Here is a 20510-nt window from a genome sequence, read left to right on the forward strand (position 1 = left end):
CGGCCCTTATCTCAGCCGCCTTGCGCAGGCCCGCCCGGTGCCCGCTCTGTCTTAGGAAAGGATTTTCTGCTGCCCGGTGCCCGAGTTATGGATGAGGTTGAGGTGACAGAGTAGGCCTGTCCGTTGAGGTTGTCTTACTGGATTTATGTTTGGATGTGCGAAGGAATGTCAAGGTGTGTGCGTTTATACAGTTTGCGCGTGCGTTTATATCCGAGATTAATATGCCAGCTCGTCTTCATGTATCTCATCTCATAAGGCCGAGCGTTATTCTCCTAAGTTATTTAAACACGTGAAGGGCATCTTTACACTTGCATCTGAGCTTTTGCCCCTCCCACTTCCACGAGCGTACACACACACACACACACACACACACACAGACACACACGCATCTCTCCACCCTTCTATCCCATCCACACCGCCTCTCTGTGTCATCTCGGCCTATCAATCAAAAATGTATTAAGTCCAGAGTCGGGGCCGATCAAAGGCAGAATTCCTGGGAGGAGAGCAGATAAGGCCTATCTCATTAATAAGTGCTTTAGCATGGTGGAAGCCTGCGCGCCTCGCCACACCCTGCCTGCCTCCCTTTGATATCTAATTATCCATCCGTTTCATTCTGTCAGAGGAGGAAAGGGAAGATTCACAGTGTCATCACAAGCAAATACTGATGCGTGAGTGGCTCGCGCTCACAACGATGGGCTGTGCCAAACATGGGGGGAAAAAAAAAATCCAAATGTGTAGAGAGTGACGTGTGTAAACAAATGCAAATGAGATGTTCTTGCAAGAGCGACTGGGCCTAGCCTCCAGATAATCTGTCAAGCAGGATCGATCTGAATGAGTTCTTGAGAGACTTTCAATACAAACGGCAGCCAAAACTGGTCGTAGCTCGTCATATGTGCAATATCGCTTTCCCTTGAGTAAGAAATGAAACTGTAGCAGCGGTGTCAAACTCTGGCCCGCGGGCCGAATTTGGCCCACAGTGTAATTATATTTGGCCCAAAATGTGCATCGACTTTATGTCAATACTACAATTGCAAATTATCTTCACTTTAAAAAAAAAAAAAGGGATGTTGCTATTTTTTTTTTTTTTTATTACCAATCATCTTTGTCCAAATTTGAGCGTTTTTTTACCAGTCTCGAATTTCAAAACTAGTTAGTCATCAGTTTGTTGTGTAGCTTGTACTGTGTATAATATGAGACATTCATACATTTATTTTGGGTCATAATGACCCTCCGAAGGAACCTACGACTACGATGTGGCCCGCGACAAAACTTGAGTTTGACACCCCTGATAAAACAACCGTGGGTGAAGGAAGTCAAAAGCAATAAAGTAAATACTGGACACAATGGAAGGCGTGGAAGTATGAAGAAGGTGGAAGAATTCGGAAGAATAATTAGCAGTGCAAAGTGGAGAAAGGAGAGAATTAGAGAAGAAAGACTGGGGCATTCTTTTGCTTTCTCTTCTTGCTTTTCTGTAAGAGTAGCTCAAGAAGATAAGGCTAAAAAGGTCCGTCAGTGTGTTGCCGAACAATCCGTTCTGTGTCTTCCCCTAAGTCTCTCTCAGTACTGCCTTCGATACCGCCTTCCTAATGGCACAACTCGGATTTCCAATGATGCCTCTTGTGATACGGCTCATCTCTGTTGGCATGCTCAACTCACATCACTTGTCCAATATAATATCATAGCATAAAGCCGGAACAAGCCCGAAACGGACTGTAATGAAACAAAATAAAACTCCCTTCAAGCGCAAACCTTCAAACCGGCGTCGTTTATTGATACAAAGAATTACGATTCAAAGAAGCATTAAAAAGAGTGAAATGACGACTTCATAGCTGTTCAAACCTCCGTCTGTAATCTCGCCGAGCAGAGCCGGGAGACAAACAGAAAACGGAGGATTTAGAAGAACAAAACGGACACAAAACACGGACCCAAATGCTTAACAAAGACTCCAAAGTCTCGCAAGCCGTCCCGCGTCCCGTTGGAAGAGAAACCTTCATCTCAAGGCATTCGCGTTAGAAAAGAGACTTGCTTTAAGAGGAGGCGTGTCAAATGTTTACAAAGAGCACTTTTAATCCAAACGGAGCGTACCCCAGCTTTCATTCCCCATTTCATGGGATTAAAATAAAATGAAACATAAGAAAATACAAATTAATTTAGGAGTGACTGTTGTTTTGAAGGGATGGCTTCTAAGAAATCTTAAGAGAAATAAAGACAAAAGAGTTTCACTGACTTGAAAATAATGCTCATCAATCACTGAATAGTCATTTATTTACTGCATATGTTTTTTCCGATTAATCAGATGCATGCTCGCCACCGCCTCTTGTCTCTTTCTGACCTGTTGTGAAGCTGCCTGGAGGTTTGAATAAATGTCTGGTGCCAGGCTGCTTCACCCCAAGGCCTTCTGGAAGATGAGGGAGAGGTCAGCCGTGTGTGTATGTGCGTGCGTGTGTTCATGCAAATCGGAATGTGCGGGAGTAGGTAGCCAGAGAAAGAGATAATTCAGTCACAGAGCCACAAGACTAAACAAAACAATATACGTTATGCTCTCTTTATATAAACACGTCATAATACTGGATCTAATAGGTAGCAAAGCCCTTCTGAAATCAGTTAAAAAAATATTTAATATAAACTCATAAGAATATCTGGAAAAAGGCCTCCAAAAACATTATAACAAAAAAATATGAGCCCCCTCCACCAAATTTGTTCTGTTTTTTTTTGTACTCCTACAAAACGACACTGTCAGACAACAAACGGCAAAAGGTCGCTATTGCAACAGACCGAGCTGGTTGAGTCCACCTAATTTCTTGCCAATCCGGCATTGCTGGGTGCAAGCGAAGTCCGGTGACCTACAAGCAGATGAAAGAGAGGTTAACCTACAGGGATGAACCTAAGGCGGACCAGAACCAGAGGGGCTCGCCTACCCTGGTGGCACCGCCTGCACCCCCCCATATGAACAGATCTGCTTGTGATTTAGCTGGGTGGACACTCAAGAGTCTTCCTTCATTTTCTTTTCTGTTCCCAGGATATGTTGGCTAACGCGCTTTGGAAGGGGTGACGGCGAGGTCAGGGGGGCTCCAGTCGACTGTGCCCTGAGGAGGAATCCTGGTTGAGAGGGTGGGGGGGGGGTACCCCTCTGGGACTGTGAGCCCCTCCCAAATCAAAAACAAACAAACAGAGTGGTCTTCTGATCTAATCTAGTCAAACTAAAACCCGCCCAAAGGAGCTACTAGACTGGACATTGGATTGTCATGGGCCCGAAAAAAAGTCACAGACTGTCTTTCCATCAAGACCTAACAAAATGGAGTGACTCTCTGGCACAGAGCGTGTAAATGAATGTTTACATAAACGTTGACTCGTCTGAATAAATTCATTGACTGAGGTCAGTCATGTTTGCGCATCTAACAGAGGAACCAGAGCCAGAATTATTACACAGGCTTCTTGGCAGGGAAAGTCAACATGTTCGGTTCATTTCATTCTCACCCTAAACATTCCGTCACTGTGTGTGCAGCATGAGCAGCTTTTTTTTTTTTGTGTGGTTTGAACATCAGACTAAACTTGGCTAACAGGCCTCCACACACACAATGCTAAACAATTTCCCTTTCCTTTACATTGGGCGCACCAATCGCAGCGCTGCGTTCTGTCAGCTGACCGGCGAGAGACGATGAGGGTGAGATTAGACCAATCAGGGGTCACGCTCAGGTTATCACAACCACTGGAAAACCGAAACAGATGGAGAACATATTCCAGCACCACTCAACATCTACTGTCGGACTCTGTCGATCTTTCGGCCTGGTATTCTCCTGCTCCGCTGGACTGGAAGAATGTCAGATTTAGCTCAGATTTGGAGTTCTGGGTCATATTGCTTTAACAGGCATTATAATAAAAGTCTGACACGTAAACACAAACTATCAAAATAAATAAAAAAACAATGTGTGCGATCTAGTTCATGCCCATTTTGACCACATTTAAATATTACAGAACAATTTTGGGGACTGAGGCTTTGTGACGCCACTTTCATTTCAAACACAGCAGTATTCCCCTAAAACGAATTATGCACTCACATTGCAAAAACTCTTTGCCGTCAATATGATTGATGTTGACGGAAAACAATTTAATCAAATGGGAAAGCGATGCAATACTTTGAACAAAAAACAAATAGCTCCCAGTCTTCTCATACTCAGGGCAGTTTCAGTGAAAACTTAAAGAGCAAACGTTTCTTCAGCCAGTTTTCCCTCCACCTTAATTCCAAAGTCTGTCACAGGGTCCAAGCTTTGTTTCCCTTGTTTTGTCTATTTTGATATATAGTTGTTGTCCTTATCTGCTCATCTGCAATCCAATGTGGATAAAGGCAAGGCTTCTTTCGCTCATTCCACCACCCTTGCACCGAGATGACAAGCTGATGAGCGGTGCCACGGCACGAGGGCACGAGACGCTCGTCACGACAGAAAAACAAACAAAGCGCAAGCGATAAACTGATGGAAATATGTACAAGGTCTTATCACAGATGCTAATTGTTTCCGTGTGGGAAGGGAAGGCGGTGGCGGCGGCGGCGGCGGAGGAGCCGAGGGGTGCACTCGAGGGAGGGCAAGAGGAACTTGAGAATATCCTGCATGTGCCTTTGGCCTGCGCCTGACTTCAGAGCTAAGCCCTCTCTCAAGAGAGGGTCAACAGCAGGTTCAACTTTTCACCTCGCCGGCACTAGAGAAGACACTAAATACGGAGGATTACATCGCGGCCCGCTGCAATATTGTCTGGCCTTGCACTGTGTTTTGGAGGACACACAACTTGCAAAGCCTTCCAATTCACTCGAGCACTTTGAGTACAATACAAACAGCACGGAAAACGGGCAAAATAAAAATCGTGCATTTGCTTAAACACGATCATTAATCTCTCTAAATTGTGTTTATTATATTCCATTATTTTGTATCGTTTGGCGTAATCCCATGAATTGCACAGGCCTCCGCTGAGTGAACTCAAGCATGCACCACCCGGCAATTAGTGTGTTCATAAAGCCTTTGACAAAAGAGTTGCAAGATAAGAAAATAAAAAGTGGAATTTGCTGCGCGCAATATACACAATGTTTTATTTGAAGTCTAAAAGCATCACTTTGTTTTAATGTCAAAATCACTCTAATGAGTTGAATGAGGGATAATAGTGCTTGAATTAAAAAATAAATAAATAACCACTTTTAAGGTGGGCACTTTGATTAATGAAATTTGATGCATCAAACAATTTAATAAGTTTATCCAAATGTTGAGTTTTCTTAAAGATGAGGAAAACACTTTTCAGGTTAAAAAAATAATGAGCAGGGTTTAGACAATCTGGATTTTAGGGCCGATCACCGAAAAAAAAAACAATTACCAATCTGACCACAAGACTGAGCAATATATTTAAATTACTTTTTTTACTATATTTACTTGTGTACTGTTTATTTAGCACTATAATTGCAACACATGCTAGTACTTTTCATACAAACTTGTGTTTGAAAAACCAAAGCTAAAAATATACATTTCAATGATACGTTGATGCATTTCACTTTGTCTGCTTCTCACAATTAAGGAAAAATTCAAGACAATGATAAGAGAGTGCGACTGGAATTTTGAGAGGTGCAAAGACAAAAGTTAGCAACAGCTTGCTGTTCAAATGTGAACAGTCTACACACAAAGCCCCAGTTGCATATCAGGTGGCAGGCCACAGACCAAGCACGTCACAGTTATGTGCACCCGGCCGATATACAAAGCAGGTTCCTCGGTGTGTGGGGACAGGTATGTGCCACCGGTCGGGTGTGTATGCACAGACAAGCAGCCGGCGTCAGAGGCAGCACGGCCGTCACAACACGGCACACGCCGAAGAGCCGCATACCAGGCACCCACATTGCGCGCACACAATGGCCACTCAGTGCTCGCTATCATGCACCAGCAGCATCAGCAATGTGAAATATTCACACAGACGTGCAGGGGAGGAGGTTAGGACGGAGAAAAAGCTTCCAAAAGTTGGGCTTCCAAAGGGCTAAGAAAGTGGATGCTCATAGAAACTTTTTTTTTTTTTTTTTAATATGGGTCATCCAGATAAAGGCAGACGTCGGTAAATTAGAGATGAAAATATTGAGGTTACATTTTTGAGAAGAAGCAATTACGGCAAAAACATTTGAAAATATGTTTGGACTGTTTTGCAGTTTGAACACTTTTGATATTTTGGGGGAAACAGATCACATGACAATAAATATGAATGAAAGCTTTTCATGGTGGTAAATAATGATATTCAATATTAACACAAAAATAAAAATAATTCTAAATGAAATATGCGAACAGTAATTAGGGATGGATAGAATGTCAGTTAGGCGATGAACAGTGTCATACTTGACCTCATATTCATATTCGCCGTTTGACATTTTGACGCATATCGGCATCTGCCTTTTTTTAACAATGGGTAAAAAAAAATATATTATTAAATAATTTATTTATTTAAATTTTTAGTAAATGTTTTAAGACTTGCTGCTGACCCTGGAGAATTGTTGCACTTTATCTTTTTTCTACAACTTTCAATTTTAGTTATACTAAATTCAACAACTGTATTTACAGTCAACTGTTTGAGTCTTGCTTTTGAAACCAGGAGTTCCCTGTACTTTTTATTAAAAAAATTAAAAGAAGCCTATCATTTAAGATAAAAAGAAAACAATTTGAAAAAAAACCTTAGATAAAAATGCTGGAATCTGTTTGAATGAAAAAAATTTCTCCAAATACTAGCGATTGGCCTCCTTGACCAGTAAAAATCAGTCTTGGCACTGAAAAAAAAAAATATCAGTCTATCTCTAAATGCTATAATCAAAAAAATGGTCTCAAATTCTTTGGATCTTCTACTTGTGTTTTAGGATATATTTATGCAATTCACCCAAAAACTCGTGAAATTTTTGGAGCATAGCAAAACAATATCATTATTGCGTAAACTCAGAGTTGCAAAGTGTACGATACCTGCAGTTGACGGGTGACAGACTTTCCACGGCTCTCTGCCGCCCTCTGCTGGAGGGAGAGGAGACTTTAAAATGGACACCGGGCTTCGGCTGGACGACATCCTTTTTTAAAGCATCCTTCTGCTCCGGCTGACCTCATGTTTCTAACCCTTGGGGGAATCAGGGAGATGAACAGCGAAGATGTTAATGTCAGCCATGTGTGAAGAAGTCGCTTGAGCATTTTCAGCAAATACAGTGAGGCCCTCTCAAAGTATTGCCGACACCCTGAGCCCTGCACATCTGGCGTTAATCACTAACACACACATGCAAAGAGAAACACACGGACACATGCATACACACACAGGCAAACACTTGTGCAAAGACCTCCTTAAGAAAATCCCTCTCAACTCCTGAACTTACAACATGACTGGGTCAGCACACGAGCTGTGGATCTAGTCACACCACAGCGAAGTAATAAATGCTGCAAGGTTGATACAGGTATCATTGGACATAATGCATGCATGCATGGGGGAGAAGATTTATGCTCAAATGTAAACAATAAAAAAGATAACACTCGATAATGTGATCGGCTGATTTGCAAGTTAGTTTACGTTTGGAAATTGGCGTTCCTTTGTCTTTACTTGCCTTTAAACTGCAGCTTCTGTTGTTCTTGTGTCACGTCAACACGCTAAAATGATCGATACACCTGTGACAACCTTTTTTTTGTTGCAGCGACAGTATGGGGACTCGTTTGGACAAACTACGTCGAAGCCAACCTGTTCACATATTCAACAGATAAATAATGCATTGTGGAATGACACAGATCAAAGTATGAAAATATTAAAGCGGCGCATTAACCAGAAATTTTACGATTTCCATAATGGCGTGTTATGGCCTCGTTGAATCTGGAATTCTGCATTTGTGCACAACAGCAAGCACACTATCAAGGGTCCACATTCCAGTTTCAAATTGCAAGGAAATAGGAGCAAACTACTTGTGAAAATATGGCTTTTATTTATTTTTACATGCAATGTAAAACTTTAGCCATATAAAACAGCACTTTGCTGGAGAAAAATAAAATTTGCTCTCTCACTCAGATTTTCAGACACATGCACTCACATTTACATTCAGGGTTACCATTTTCCACAGTTCCACTCAGCTTGCAGTTGACCCCAATTTACATTGTTAAAAAAATAAGTGCGTTGCTCCTTTCATGAGAGCAATTTTGGGGTATGCAAGAATAACCCACCATAACATTCTTTAACATTTGCAGCTCCCCATACTTCAAAACATTCTTTATCCAATGGTAACCACAATCTCCCACAGTATAATATGTGGGTCTAGAAATGATAAATGATTATCATAGATGTTATTTTTTATTTTTATTTTTTTTAAAAGAGGCTGGGCAAAATGTAGTCGGACGCTTTGCCGTCAAGGAGACCAGCTCCATCATTGTCGACAAACCAGCAGGGAATTCTTTGCCCCTCGATCATATCTTTGCTGAAATCCTTCTGCCAGTGTCTGCGCAGGTGAGAAAAATAAGGTCACCCGATGCATGAAGACGTGTATGTTGAGAGCGTTTAGCTTAACAGGCTCATCCTACCTGGTCACATTGAGCGTCTGCCCTTTCACATACATGGTGGCGTCCGTTTTCTGCTGCATCTTCCCCAATTTTAAGTCGGACACTTCAAAATCAACCCCATGGTAGAACTGGCCTGAGGTTTAAAAACATAAATAAAATCATTGTGGTAAGAGTCACCAAAGGATATGTTGTTTATCATATGTTGATTCCCACCTAGCAATCCATGAACGGCGTTGGACAAATGGTGGCTGTCCAGAGTATAAAAACCCAAATAGTTCTGCTGATAGTGGCGCCTCTTCCATATCTTTGTATGTCTGATGACCATAAACTTGACCGAGTGCCTCAGTGTGACTGTGAGGCTGCAGTTCTTTGTCAGACGAAGGTCCATGCTGCATGAGGAACCGAAATATTATTATCTTATAATACATGGTATCAATGGAGCTGTCCATCCGCCAAAATTGTAATAATAAAAACAGGCGAACTGTTCGACTTACTTGGTGTCTTTGAGAGAGGCAAAATCCGTCCACAGTAACTTGACTTGTTTCCCCTCATGCACCAGCAAGATCTCCTGAGTGTTGACCTCCAGCTTTACCCCCAAAGCCTTGTGGCGGATTCCAAGACGACCAAAGTAGGTGTACATCTTTTGACCCGGGACAAATTTCTTCTTGCCAATAATCTCGCCATTCACCACAAAACCTGAAAGCATAAAGGATTATTTTAGTCTCCGTGTTGCTATTATTTGATGTGTGTGCTAGGTCGTGACCTGACTTGGGGTCCCGGACCAGGTTGAAAATAGTCCCAGGTTTGTCATTGATGTTGAAACACAAGGCGTCTTCTCTGTCTGGGACTTCTATCATGAAATGTGGATCACCATCCACTGTAAACATAAATATAATACATTTATACAAAGATGATTTCAATGTGAATCCAATGATGAAACAAAAAACAGTGTAGCAGCTTTATGCAACAAAGAGAGCAATATTAAAACTACCATTTGATTGTTGCCGTGAACTTGCCGCACGGCCAGAGGAACCTGAGACAAAGTATTCAGACACTTTAATGTAGAGGAGCCCGAAATGCAACGATTAATAAGGACAAAAAGACTTACCCCGATGTCTCGGTTGTTGAACTGTTTGACACACACAAGAAAAACAAATACAAATAGACAAAGATTCATTTCAGTTCTCACAATCCATGGCATTTATAATCAAAACCTAAAAGTATAAATCCAAATCTCCCTGTTTACTCATCTGGAGAGAAAAAATAGATTCTGAATATGCTAAAACGTGACCGCATTTGCTAGTTGTAACCAGGCAAAATTAAATATTTGGTTATTCATGTAAAATCCTATCGATTCATGCAAACGGTAGTCAGAATGAAAATGACTTTATGATTTGATTGGGGCGAATTTGCAGGACGAAGATCCAAACCATTGCAAACCATACAAATGTAAATCAGTATTGGCCACAATGCAATGATTAAGGAAGGTAGAAGCATCACACCTCTTTGGCTCTCTGCTCTTTGCCGTTGATCTGAAATATAAAAATTGTAAGCAAAGATTGCAGATAACCGCATGGCTCTTCTAAAACGTAAACATGACTTTTACCCTCTGTCAGCTTGTCAGCAATGAGGGGGCCACCTGCTTTGTCCTCACTGTCAGGCTTGATTACCACCAAGGAGGTGAGCGGCGTGACAAAGTTGTAGCGCAGCGACATATCCAATGCCTGGGCAGTGAAGTTCTCATTTTCCTGCTGACTTCCAATGCGACTAGCAAAAAAGTTGCCGACTGAGTATGACACAAGAAAACTCGCTCCTCCAGAAACACTCTCAACAATATCTGTGATTGCTTTGAGGGTGAAGGTCAATTAAATAGTGGTCGAGATAAAGCGGAGAGAAACATTTGAAATGAGCAAACCTCTTCTCCAAGAGCTGCTGAATGGTGAGGTAAGCCCACAGACGCTCTGTGAAGTCCCCAAAGATGTACTTGTCTTCTGGATAGATCACGTTCCAGTCGTCCACTTTGGCCTTGCCCTGCACTTGGAAATCTTCCTCTGGCTGAGGCAGGAGAGAAATAAACCGTTTATGTTATCAAAATGATTCATTCCTCAAAAGTGTCGCAAAGGGCAATAACAAAATTGCCTTGTAAAATACAAATTAAAAAAAATATATACTTTTGCATGCATACTTGCTCAACTTTGCGAAAGGGGAAAAAAAAAAGAGCTGACATTTGATATCAATTTGACTATTTTCACTCACCCCCTGCGCAAACACCTCCACGAGGAAATTATCAAGCTCATTGCTGTCGTCGAAACGACCGGCCACCACAATCTCTGAACCGTTGAACAGATGGCTATGGTGATTTTGGGTCAACGAGTCTACGGCATTACCCGGATACTTCAGGTTCACCTCCAAGAGCAGTGGACTGGACACTTCTTCATAAAAACCCTGGAAAACAAATCAAATCCACAGCAATCCAATTGTAATCCTCCCCTTGCTTTAAATAGTTTCACGGGTTTTTTTTTGGGTGGGGCTCTACTTGGAGTTGAAGAGCTGCATCCGAGGCCGCAAAGATTCTGCGGGCCAACCCTTTGTTCTGTTTGCCCAGCACATCCAGAAAGGAATACTGCACATCATTTCCAAATCCAAGACAAAACAGAGACATGTTCCCACCAATAGCCCGGCGTACATTCTCCTGGATCGTCGGCAGGTTGGACACCCCTGCGTACGCGGTCACATCATTCCAATTCCATCACTTGATAAATAAAATGAAAATACGTGTCGGTGAGATGAGGCTCACCGCTGTTTGGCATCCCATCCGTCAACAGAATAATCATATCCATGCTCCTGTCAGGAACCCGTTTGGATTCTCTTTCCTTTTTCAGCAGTGTCACCGCTTCCAACAGTGCACTGTTGATGTCAGTAGCTGAAAGACAAATAGAAAATTGTAAATATGCATTTCTCCCTTTGTAGTCAATTATATTCTCCTGAAAAAAAATGTAGCTGTAGTAAAGTGAATATTTGCAACCAGCACTGCATAATAAATCCAAATTTTAAAAAAATGATTTGCTTTCAATTCTGGAATGTAGATCACGTTTAAGCCAATAGTCACGGAAATAACCAAACGCTGGTACCTACATCCCCTCTCGTTCAGTTTCCCAACGTAGTCAATGGCCTTAGTCACATTCTCTTTTGTCGCTTTCACGACGGAGTTTTGCCAGGTGTCAACTCCATCGTCAAACAGGATGAAAGTGAAGTGGTCGTCCTCGTGGAGATCCTTCAGAATGGCCACCAGGGCTTCGCGGGTCTGCAAAAGTTTCCACAAACCATTACATCTAGTAAGAAGCTCGATGTAAACACAGATACTACACAGTTACCTGTCTGATCTTTGTGCCGCTCATAGAGCCACTCCTGTCAACCACAAATATAACATTTTTTGGGACTGTGGGTAATTCAGGTGGGGAGAAGAAGTGCACAAAGTAGCCGTTCACCATCTGAAGGAAAATAAATACATGAATTGCAGTGTCCATTTAAAACACAAACAGGCGCAGTTTGGAGGCATCAAAGCTGACCTGGACTTCGCCAAGGTTTTCTTTTCGTTCGACATCATACTTGACAATAAAATCTCCTTCAATTTGAGTGTCCTCACAAGACGGACATTTCTTTTGTTGCTCCATTGTTGGTGAGAAAGTAATATAGGCCTGAAATAGAAAGAATAGATTGATTTTTTGGAATTAATTTGAACAAGATCAACATGATCAGTTCTACTAAAAGGCCTTACTTTCGTGTCGGTGACAGTTTTCTCCACTAGAGGGAGCAGCTGGTTCGTGAGGAATGTTGCTGTTGCCTCCACTGACGTCAGGCCTTGAGGCTCAAAGACGCGAACTGTGATCTATACACAGAAATCAACCAACATAATATCACATTCAAGAGGATATATTAATATTGCTTCTCATTATGAAGCCACAAAAAGGTGGCATCAACCTGAAAGTCTTGAACAGGTTGTTTGGGTTTCACCCGGGTCAGAAGCTCATACCGGCCCAGTTTCCTCTGAAGCAGCTCCTCGTAGGTCAAAACGAAAACGACATGACTTTTTGCTGCAATGTTGACAGACACCGAAAACTGCTCCATCTGTCTTCCAGATGCCCTAAAAAGATTTGTTGGTTGGAAGATAATGCGCTACATCCTGTGCCCTCACTTGAACTTACTTGACCAGTCCAGCAGTCTTTCCTGAAGAAACCGCCTTCTCATACTCTTTTTTGGCTTTCTCTTTCCCCTTCACCTCTCCAACATAAACTTGGCCATCAATTTCCCTGAGAGGCAAGTAAGGAGTTTGTAGAATGTGTTTACACTTGATGTATTTTGAACTTACATGGTGAAGTTGGTGATGAAAGCCGTCTTTGGCAGCTCCACTTCGAAGAAGATTTCCTGGGAGATGTTGGCTTTGTTCAGAGCCTTGGAGGTCATGACGGTGTGAGCGAAACGTGACGTCACGGCACAGTCAATTCTGAAAGACTGCACCTCCACCATCTGAAAGGATGAACAGAACAGTAATCGTGCCGGATTAATACCATGAGTCACACAAGGTTATGGGAAAAGTGGGAGAAGAATGAGAACTGGTCCAACTGTTCTGCACATCATTCATTATAGCCAGACTTGTGTTTCTTACATGATCAGATTTGGTGCTTCTTTTCTGTTTGTGAACACAAAAAGAAACAAAATAAGAAAGTCATAAACATTTCATTCTTGGATGTACTGTTGCTCATCTTAATGGTGTTGTTGTGCAAATCAAGAAACAGTCCACACACCATCATTAGTGATTACTAAGCAGATTAAAATAGAAATAATTCAAATCGAATACCTTCATCGACTTGGTGCTTGCAGCTCTGTGAAATTCCTGCAATACACAATTTATTCCTGTTATTTCAAAAGAGTTTCAAAAGAGTTTCAAAAGACATGTGAATGGAACTTTCCAAGCAATAAGTTACATCACACAACAATAAACATCCTGGTCTCGAATCCTTCATGAGAATGCTCGTTGCAAGGTCATAAGTAAATTAAAAAAAATAAAAAGTCTGCCAAAGCGAAGGCGCAAATTTCAATTTTGCACACTTCACAGAATTACCTCCACAAGCGCATCTCTGCGGGAAACAAGCAGAGCTTCTTGCCCCTGTACTGCAAGCACAATGCAGAGACAAGCCCACTGTATGATTCCCCATAAAACAGGCATGGCGACGACGAGGAGAGTCTGAACCAAGAACACTCCGCGGCTGAAAACAAATGCTGTGGGAATTCCGGGCATGTGAAAGAAAGTCTACCCAGAAGTACTCGACTCCGCCCACTCATGCTCCCAGAGGGGGAATTTCTGTTTACACTTAGACAGAATGAGTCAGTGATCGCGTTTTCCCGGAAACTGGCATGTGTGGGTTTGAGAATGCAAGGGAAGTGTTGTAACCCAAAGTCAAATCTGGATTTGCCCATCCAGATGGATAGATTTGTTGCACCCAAGAAAACAAAGGCAACTTTGTGCAAAAGGGAAGCCAAGAATTGATTGATTAAATGATAGGTTTTATTCCACATACGTATGAAACTGCTCTGATTTGTGTTTTATCATTATGGATCAAGAAAAACATCATTAGACATTTTTTTTCTCTAAACTGTTTTAAAGAGGCCAGACACAATGTAGTCCGAGACATCTCCGTCAATGAGGCCTGTGCCATTATTATGAATGAACCAGCAGGGAACATTTTCTCCGTTCTTCACATCTCTTCTGAAGTCTCGTTGCCAGCCTCTGTGGAGCAGTAAAAGGCTGCCATGAACAAAAAGCTGAAACTTATTTTAGAACACCAGTCGTGTCTTACTTACCTGGTCACATTGAGCTCATGTCCCTTGACGTACATGGTGGCATCTGGTTTCTCTGGGACTTCTCCGGGGCGCAAGTTTGTGACCTCGTATTTAAGCCCGTGGTAGAACTGACCTGCATGAGGAGCCACCAAGGTACGATCATTTTAGCTACTGTATAGTCAGAAGCATCATCCATCCATCCATCCATCCATCCATCCATCCATCCATCCATCCATCCATCCATCCATCCATCCATACCTAGCATCCCATGAACAGACGGTGACAGGTGGTGCGTGTCCAGAGTGTAGAAGCCCAAATAATCCTGATGGTACGGGTGCTTCTTCCACACTTTATGTAGCAGGATCACAAACTTCACAGAATCTTTTAGAGTTACTGTCAGGCTGCGATCCTTGGTCACGAGAATATCCACGCTAGGGCCAAAAGGAGAGACGAGTAAAGAAGAAAGAAGGGTTGTTGTTTTTTTGGCCACATATAATAAGACTTGCAGATGTTACTATTGTGTTAGGTACTCTGATTCAGATGAGGACGCCAAAGGCCTTTTTTACACAATCTACTACTGACTCACTTATCTCCCTTGAGGGAAGTCGTGTTGGACCACTGCAACCTGATTCGATTGCCATCTTGGATCACTGAAATGCCTTTAGTGCTCACCTCCATCCTCACTCCAAGATTTCTGTGGATTATGCCAAAACGCCAAAAGTACGTATAGATTTTACCGTCGGGAGGAATTTGTTTGTCTCCTATGGTCTGGCCATTCACCAAAATACCTGATGAATGAGGAAACAAAATAATTCATCTGCATGATTTGCATTAGGATTAAAATGTTTTAGCATATGATCTTCTGTGAAATTGGTCCGACCTGACTTTGTGTCTTTGACAAGGTTGAGAATAGTTCCTGGTTTGTCATTGATATTGAAACACAGCGCATCGTCGCTGTCTGGTAGCTCGAGGATAAAATGGGGATCTCCATCCACTGCAAACAAACACATTCAATGATGTATTTTCATTTGTGATTCACGTCGAGTCGACCGAATGTATTGAAAATTGAGAGTACTTACCAAAATAAGAGGGTGGAGCATAGGCAGTATGGGATGGAAAAGTGTCATAAGGGCCTGTACAATATCCCAGAAAAAAAAGAAAGACTGGTAAATCAGTTGTCATTATTTTCACAAAAACACAACAATAAGTATTAAAAAAAAAAAAAGTCTTACGTGCTCGCTCTGCCGCTTGTCTTTCCTCTGTCAATGAAAAAAAGAGGAAAAATAATTTGCTACGTCACCATTCTAAATCAGGGATAGGTTTGACCGCATTCACAGATTGCGATTAAATTAATGAAAGTTTATTAAAAAAAAATTAAAACTACTAAAATGACTCTAAATTATAACCTTTAATTTAACTGAAAGAAAATATATATATTTTGAGGTAAAATAATAAAAAGGTCTATTGGTTGATTGCACAAAGTGCACACCCATAAATTGCATTTTTGACAAGTGCACTCAGTCCTGCAGGATACTATCATCCTGTTAAATCTTGATTTGGCAATCGCACTCTCTTCCCTTGCAAACTTTCTGCATCTTTATAATTGCAGCGACATCTTTCTAGCTTTCTTTTGGTGACGTAAACTTGAAATAATTAATCATAAATAAATAAAGATCCATGTCTCACCCTCAGTCAGTTTGTTAGCAATGAGGGGAGTGTCTGTTTTGTTCTCAATCTCAGGTTTGGTGACCACCATGGAAGTGAGAGGGGTGACAAAACTGTATTGTAGGGACATCTCCAAGGCCTTGGCTGTGGCATTTTCTTTCTCATCCTGGCCACCAGTCTTGCTGTAAAAAAGGATACCAATAGGAGCCATCCATCCATTTTCGATGGCTTTTTTCAAAGAGTGTCACAAATATTTACGATTACCTCTTCTCCAGTAATTGCTGAATGGTAAGATAAGCCCACAGACGCTCGGTGAAGTCCCCAAAGATGTACTTGTCGTCTGGATAAATCGTGCCCCAGTCCAGAGCACTGGTCTGGCCCTGCACTTGGAAGTTCTCCTCAGACTGTAGGGCAGGAAAACAATTTAGGAAGCAATATCTGCTGAAGATTGCATCTCAATATGGAATATGGAATTCTCTGTCAGCAACAGTGTGTGTGTGTGTGGTTCAATAAAAGTCAGAGAAGGTCTCACCCCTTGGCCGACCACTTCCACCAGCATGTTGTCCAGGTCATTGTCCAGCAGTCGACCAGCCACCACAATCTCAGAGCCATTAAACAACTGGCTAAAGTGGTTGGTGGTTAGAAAACCCACTGCATTGTCAGGGTAACGTAAATCCACCTCGGAAAGCAACGGGCTGGACACCTCCTCGAAGAAACCCTGGAATGAATTCATTTATTTGGGGCATTCAATTTTTGGCCACATTTAGAATGTCAGTTCTTAGCTTTAGCTTGTGCTAATGCTGTAAAATGAACCTGCATTCCCCACCTGAAGTTGAAGAACGGTATCGGAGGCCTCAAAGATTCTACGAGCCAGTCCTTTGTTCTTTTGACTTAGCACATTTAAGAAGCCATAGTCCACATTATTTCCAAACCCGAGACTGAATAAAGTCGTGTTTCCGCCACTGGCGGCGGCCATATTCTCTTGGATCCTTCTCGGATCTGTCTCACCTTCAGAAGACAAAATGTGTCCAAATTTGATTAAAAATAAAAATGACATCTGCCTTCGACTGAGAAAGCAGCAAATGTAGAACATCCCTCCCAAATGAAGAAACAAAACAGCACATGCTGACCTGAATTGGGCATTCCATCAGTGAGTAAAATGATCATGTCAACGCTTCGCTCTGGGACCCTCTTCTCGGCTTTGTCTTCCAGCAGCATTTTCAATCCTCTTAACAATGCATCATTTATGTCAGTTCCTAGAACGAGAACAGACAATTAAAAAAAAGCATTCTTAAGCCAATAAAATTGCAGTTCTTTGATCACCTCCTCTGGCACTCAACGAATCGGCATATTGTATGGCCTCGGCCACGTTGTCCTTTGTAGCTTTAATCAGTGTTTCCTTCCAACAATCAATCTCGTCATCAAACTGCACAATGGCAAAATGGTCATCCTCTTTCAGATCAGAAAGGATGGCTTTCATTGCAATTCGGGTCTGGAAGGAAAACATTTGCTCGTCAGAACATTCCATTACGACAATCTGAGCCTGAGGGCATCACCGCTCACATAGTTGCTTACCTGGTACATTTTATTTCCGGACATTGAGCCGCTCCTATCGATCACAAACACTACATTTGTTGGCACTCTTGGCAGGTCGGGTGGTGCAAAGTAATGCACAAAGTATCCGTTCACAATCTGAAGGGCAGAAAAGGTTACGCTAAGTCGGCAAAATGGCAAGCACGTTGTGGCGATCCAAAGAATTGATTAATGAGAAGTTCACAGATGACCTGAATGTCCCCGAGGCTGGTTGCACGCTTCACATCATACGAGATGACAAAATCTCCATCCATCAGTGTGCCATCACAGTCCGGGCATTCTCTCTGCTGATCCAGACTCGGTGAGAAGGCAATGTGTGCCTGGAAGTAGGAGCAAATCTATTCAACCAACTTGAAAACAGAAATCTTCGGAGATTGTGCCACGTAATTGAGCACTTGGACATCCCTGCGCCAAAATCCAGACTTTCCAAAATGTACCTTCTTCTCGGTCACAGTTTTCTCCACCGTGGAGAGCAATTCATTGGTGAGAAACGTCGCATGGGTGTCAACTGAAGCAATCCCTTGAGGCTCATAGATGTTCGCTACGATCTGATTCAAACATGTCCAGAAATTGTGACACTTCATTTAGCACCAATTTCAGGATTGGTAAATGGAAATGCAGTAACCTGAAACTCCTGGACAAGTTGTTTTGGTTTCACTCGGGTCAGAATCTCATACTGGCCCAGTTTCCTCTGGAGGAGCTCCTCGTGGGTCAAAACGAACGTAACGTTACTTTTCGCGGCGATGTTGACAGACACTGAAAACTTCTCCATCTTCCTCCCAGAAGCCCTTGATAGAAGCACAATAGAAGTCATGACATGATCCAAGTCTCATTTGTCTTTGCCGACTTACTTGACCAGTCCGGCGGTCTGTCCTGAAGAAACCGCCTTCTCATACTGTTTCTTGGCTTTCTCTTTCTCCTTCACCTCTCCGACATACACTTGACCATCAATCTCCCTGTGAAGAAAGACAACTGATCTGTGTCAAAGGCCCCAAGTCAGAATGGACTTTAGAACCGCTTATCTGTTGTCTAAACAAGAACCGATTTGTGTTCCCCGAAGAATGATTTTAAACCCAGGGTACATTCCGCCCACGGATTTTTGGCAATTATCCCCTGAAGTCAAACATAACTACACCATTTTTGACAACCCTTGCTCTAAAACAGGGGCGTCAAACGTATTTTTGTCGAGGGCCACATCATAGTCATAATTTCCCTCGGAGGGCCATTATCAACGTATTCTATATACATACAGTATAGGCTACACAACAAACGAATAATGAATAACTAGTTTTGAAATCAGAAAAAAACCATTCTGTTTTAAAAGGACAAATGGTGATAAAAATTAGTAACAATGTCTCTATTTTTTAAAAGTGAAGACATTTGTAATAATAGATAGTAATGACACAAATTCGATGCAAAATTTGTCTTTGCGGGCCACATAAAATGATGTTGCGGGCCGTATCTGGCCCCCGGGCATTGAGTTTGACACCTATGCTCTAAAATATCATCATGGTGACCATACATGGTAAAATTGGTGATGAAGGCCGTTTTGGGGAGGTCCACTTCGAAGAAGATTTCCTGCGAGACGTTGGCTTTGTTCAAAGCCGTGGATGTTATGACAGTGTGAGCGAACCGAGACATCACGACACAGTCCACCTTCACACTGTGCACCTCCACCTGCCAAATGAAGTGATGCTTGTTTGAGTACACTCTTTATGCCTAGGAATGACCATGTTGGGAATTGCAGAAGAATATATGAATCCTTTTCTCACCGTGAGATCCTGCGTACTTCTTTTCTGTAAGAAAGAAATAGACAATTACACCTTCTGACATGCAAGTCAGCGATCCACAAGTGTGCAAAGCTGAAGTGCAAATTTTGAAAACTCTTAAATGCTCTGAAGCAAGCCACTACGTTACCACCAGGCGGTTTTGCAATCTGGAACGGATTTTTTATTTTATTATTATCATTATTTTCAGAAAATTCAATATTCGGTTGAAGAACCAACATCCTGCAATGAACAATGCTTCGCCTCAAGGAGTAAAGTTGGGATGTCACATAGTTGATTTTTTTTCGTGTGTGTGTGTCTGTGTGTGTGTGTGTGTGTGTGTGTGTGTGTGTGTGTGTGTGTGTGTGTGTGTGTGTGTGTGTGTGTGTGTGTGTGTGTGTGTGTGTGTGTGTGTGTGTGTGTGTGTGTGCTGCAGACCAATATTTGAGTTACAGATGTGCCACCAGTTAAGTTGGGGCGAAAAAGCAGAGCCATAGTCGCCCATGCGCTTTAAGCTATTTATTGAACGAAAACAACCATAGTTGTTTTGAAATGCTTTTAAAAGTACTTTCAATCACGTAAAGCACAATGTGACATATAAATAAAGACATCTTTACTGCTTTGGCCCTCAGCTAATTTCTTTACATTGTCTTTACAAAACAGTACTATATTTGTGTTTATTAAAATGCATCAAAAATGTGGTGGGCTAACAACTAAAACTTGATAAACTATTAAGTCAAGGTAAGTTTTGCCAAATACCTTCAGTGACCTTGCCTCCTATAAAAACAAAGAGCAGACAAACAAACTAGAAATCAGAAAAGATACTTAAAATGTCACAAAAAATATTCAACTCTTTTAAAACTTATTCCTAGACGTCTGAATATTACCTCGGCAGCTCCATGAGGTCCAGGGATGACCAAATCTCCCTGAACCGGGCTGGGCAGCCATAAGCAGGCGCTGCCCCACAGTAGCAGTAGACCAACAGTCAATGCTCCAGACATGACCAAAGCTCAACTGAACACACAGTTACTTTCATCCCTAAAGTAAGTTCTCTTGCCAATGGGAGGGACCCAGTGCTGACCAACTAAAAGCCATGTCACAGGAAGCTTGAAAAAAA

At 42.1% G+C, this 20510-nt stretch overlaps 2 protein-coding genes across 2 annotated transcripts; both read right to left on the minus strand.

The window, feature by feature from the left end:
* Nucleotides 1-7937: 7937 nt before the first annotated feature.
* On the minus strand, nt 7938-13872 carry LOC119123597 (inter-alpha-trypsin inhibitor heavy chain H3-like). The gene is made up of 23 exons (XM_037252809.1): nt 13651-13872; nt 13387-13422; nt 13195-13218; nt 12898-13055; nt 12734-12838; nt 12510-12672; nt 12307-12417; nt 12098-12226; nt 11903-12019; nt 11664-11832; nt 11326-11451; nt 11065-11246; nt 10785-10973; nt 10444-10583; nt 10135-10295; nt 10031-10060; nt 9637-9657; nt 9520-9561; nt 9292-9405; nt 9023-9224; nt 8742-8917; nt 8550-8661; nt 7938-8467 (listed from the first exon to the last, which is right to left on the minus strand). The coding sequence occupies exons 1-23, from the start codon at nt 13825-13827 to the stop codon at nt 8338-8340; spliced, it is 2814 nt and encodes a 937-aa protein (XP_037108704.1). The 5' UTR covers nt 13828-13872; the 3' UTR covers nt 7938-8337.
* Nucleotides 13873-14079: 207 nt separating this feature from the next.
* Nucleotides 14080-20425, minus strand: LOC119123598 (inter-alpha-trypsin inhibitor heavy chain H3-like). Its single transcript, XM_037252810.1, has 22 exons — nt 20281-20425; nt 20153-20170; nt 19400-19423; nt 19150-19304; nt 18479-18583; nt 18253-18415; nt 18065-18175; nt 17819-17947; nt 17610-17726; nt 17358-17526; nt 17165-17290; nt 16861-17042; nt 16567-16752; nt 16299-16438; nt 16056-16216; nt 15602-15628; nt 15449-15502; nt 15250-15363; nt 14956-15157; nt 14628-14800; nt 14391-14502; nt 14080-14316 (listed from the first exon to the last, which is right to left on the minus strand). The coding sequence occupies exons 1-22, from the start codon at nt 20392-20394 to the stop codon at nt 14178-14180; spliced, it is 2721 nt and encodes a 906-aa protein (XP_037108705.1). The 5' UTR covers nt 20395-20425; the 3' UTR covers nt 14080-14177.
* Between the last annotated feature and the right edge of the window lie 85 nt (nt 20426-20510).

This window comes from Syngnathus acus, chromosome 5 (assembly GCF_901709675.1).
Source record: "Syngnathus acus chromosome 5, fSynAcu1.2, whole genome shotgun sequence".
NCBI classification, from domain to species: Eukaryota; Metazoa; Chordata; class Actinopteri; order Syngnathiformes; family Syngnathidae; genus Syngnathus; species Syngnathus acus.

Excerpts from the sequence above, each read along its gene's own strand:
- LOC119123597 (XM_037252809.1), bottom strand. The coding sequence starts at position 13,827 with ATGCCCGGAATTCCCACAGCATTTGTTTTCAGCCGCGGAGTGTTCTTG. Across the intron at positions 11,247-11,325 it reads GGATGGGATGCCAAACAGCG|GGGTGTCCAACCTGCCGACG; the intron begins GTGAGCCTCATC and ends CCGCGTACGCAG. Across the intron at positions 9,658-10,030 it reads AAGAGCAGAGAGCCAAAGAG|TTCAACAACCGAGACATCGG; the intron begins GTGTGATGCTTC and ends TGTGTCAAACAG.
- LOC119123598 (XM_037252810.1), bottom strand. The coding sequence starts at position 20,394 with ATGTCTGGAGCATTGACTGTTGGTCTACTGCTACTGTGGGGCAGCGCC. Across the intron at positions 15,503-15,601 it reads ACAAGCGGCAGAGCGAGCAC|GCCCTTATGACACTTTTCCA; the intron begins GTAAGACTTTTT and ends GATATTGTACAG. Across the intron at positions 14,801-14,955 it reads ACTTCCCTCAAGGGAGATAA|CGTGGATATTCTCGTGACCA; the intron begins GTGAGTCAGTAG and ends TTTTGGCCCTAG.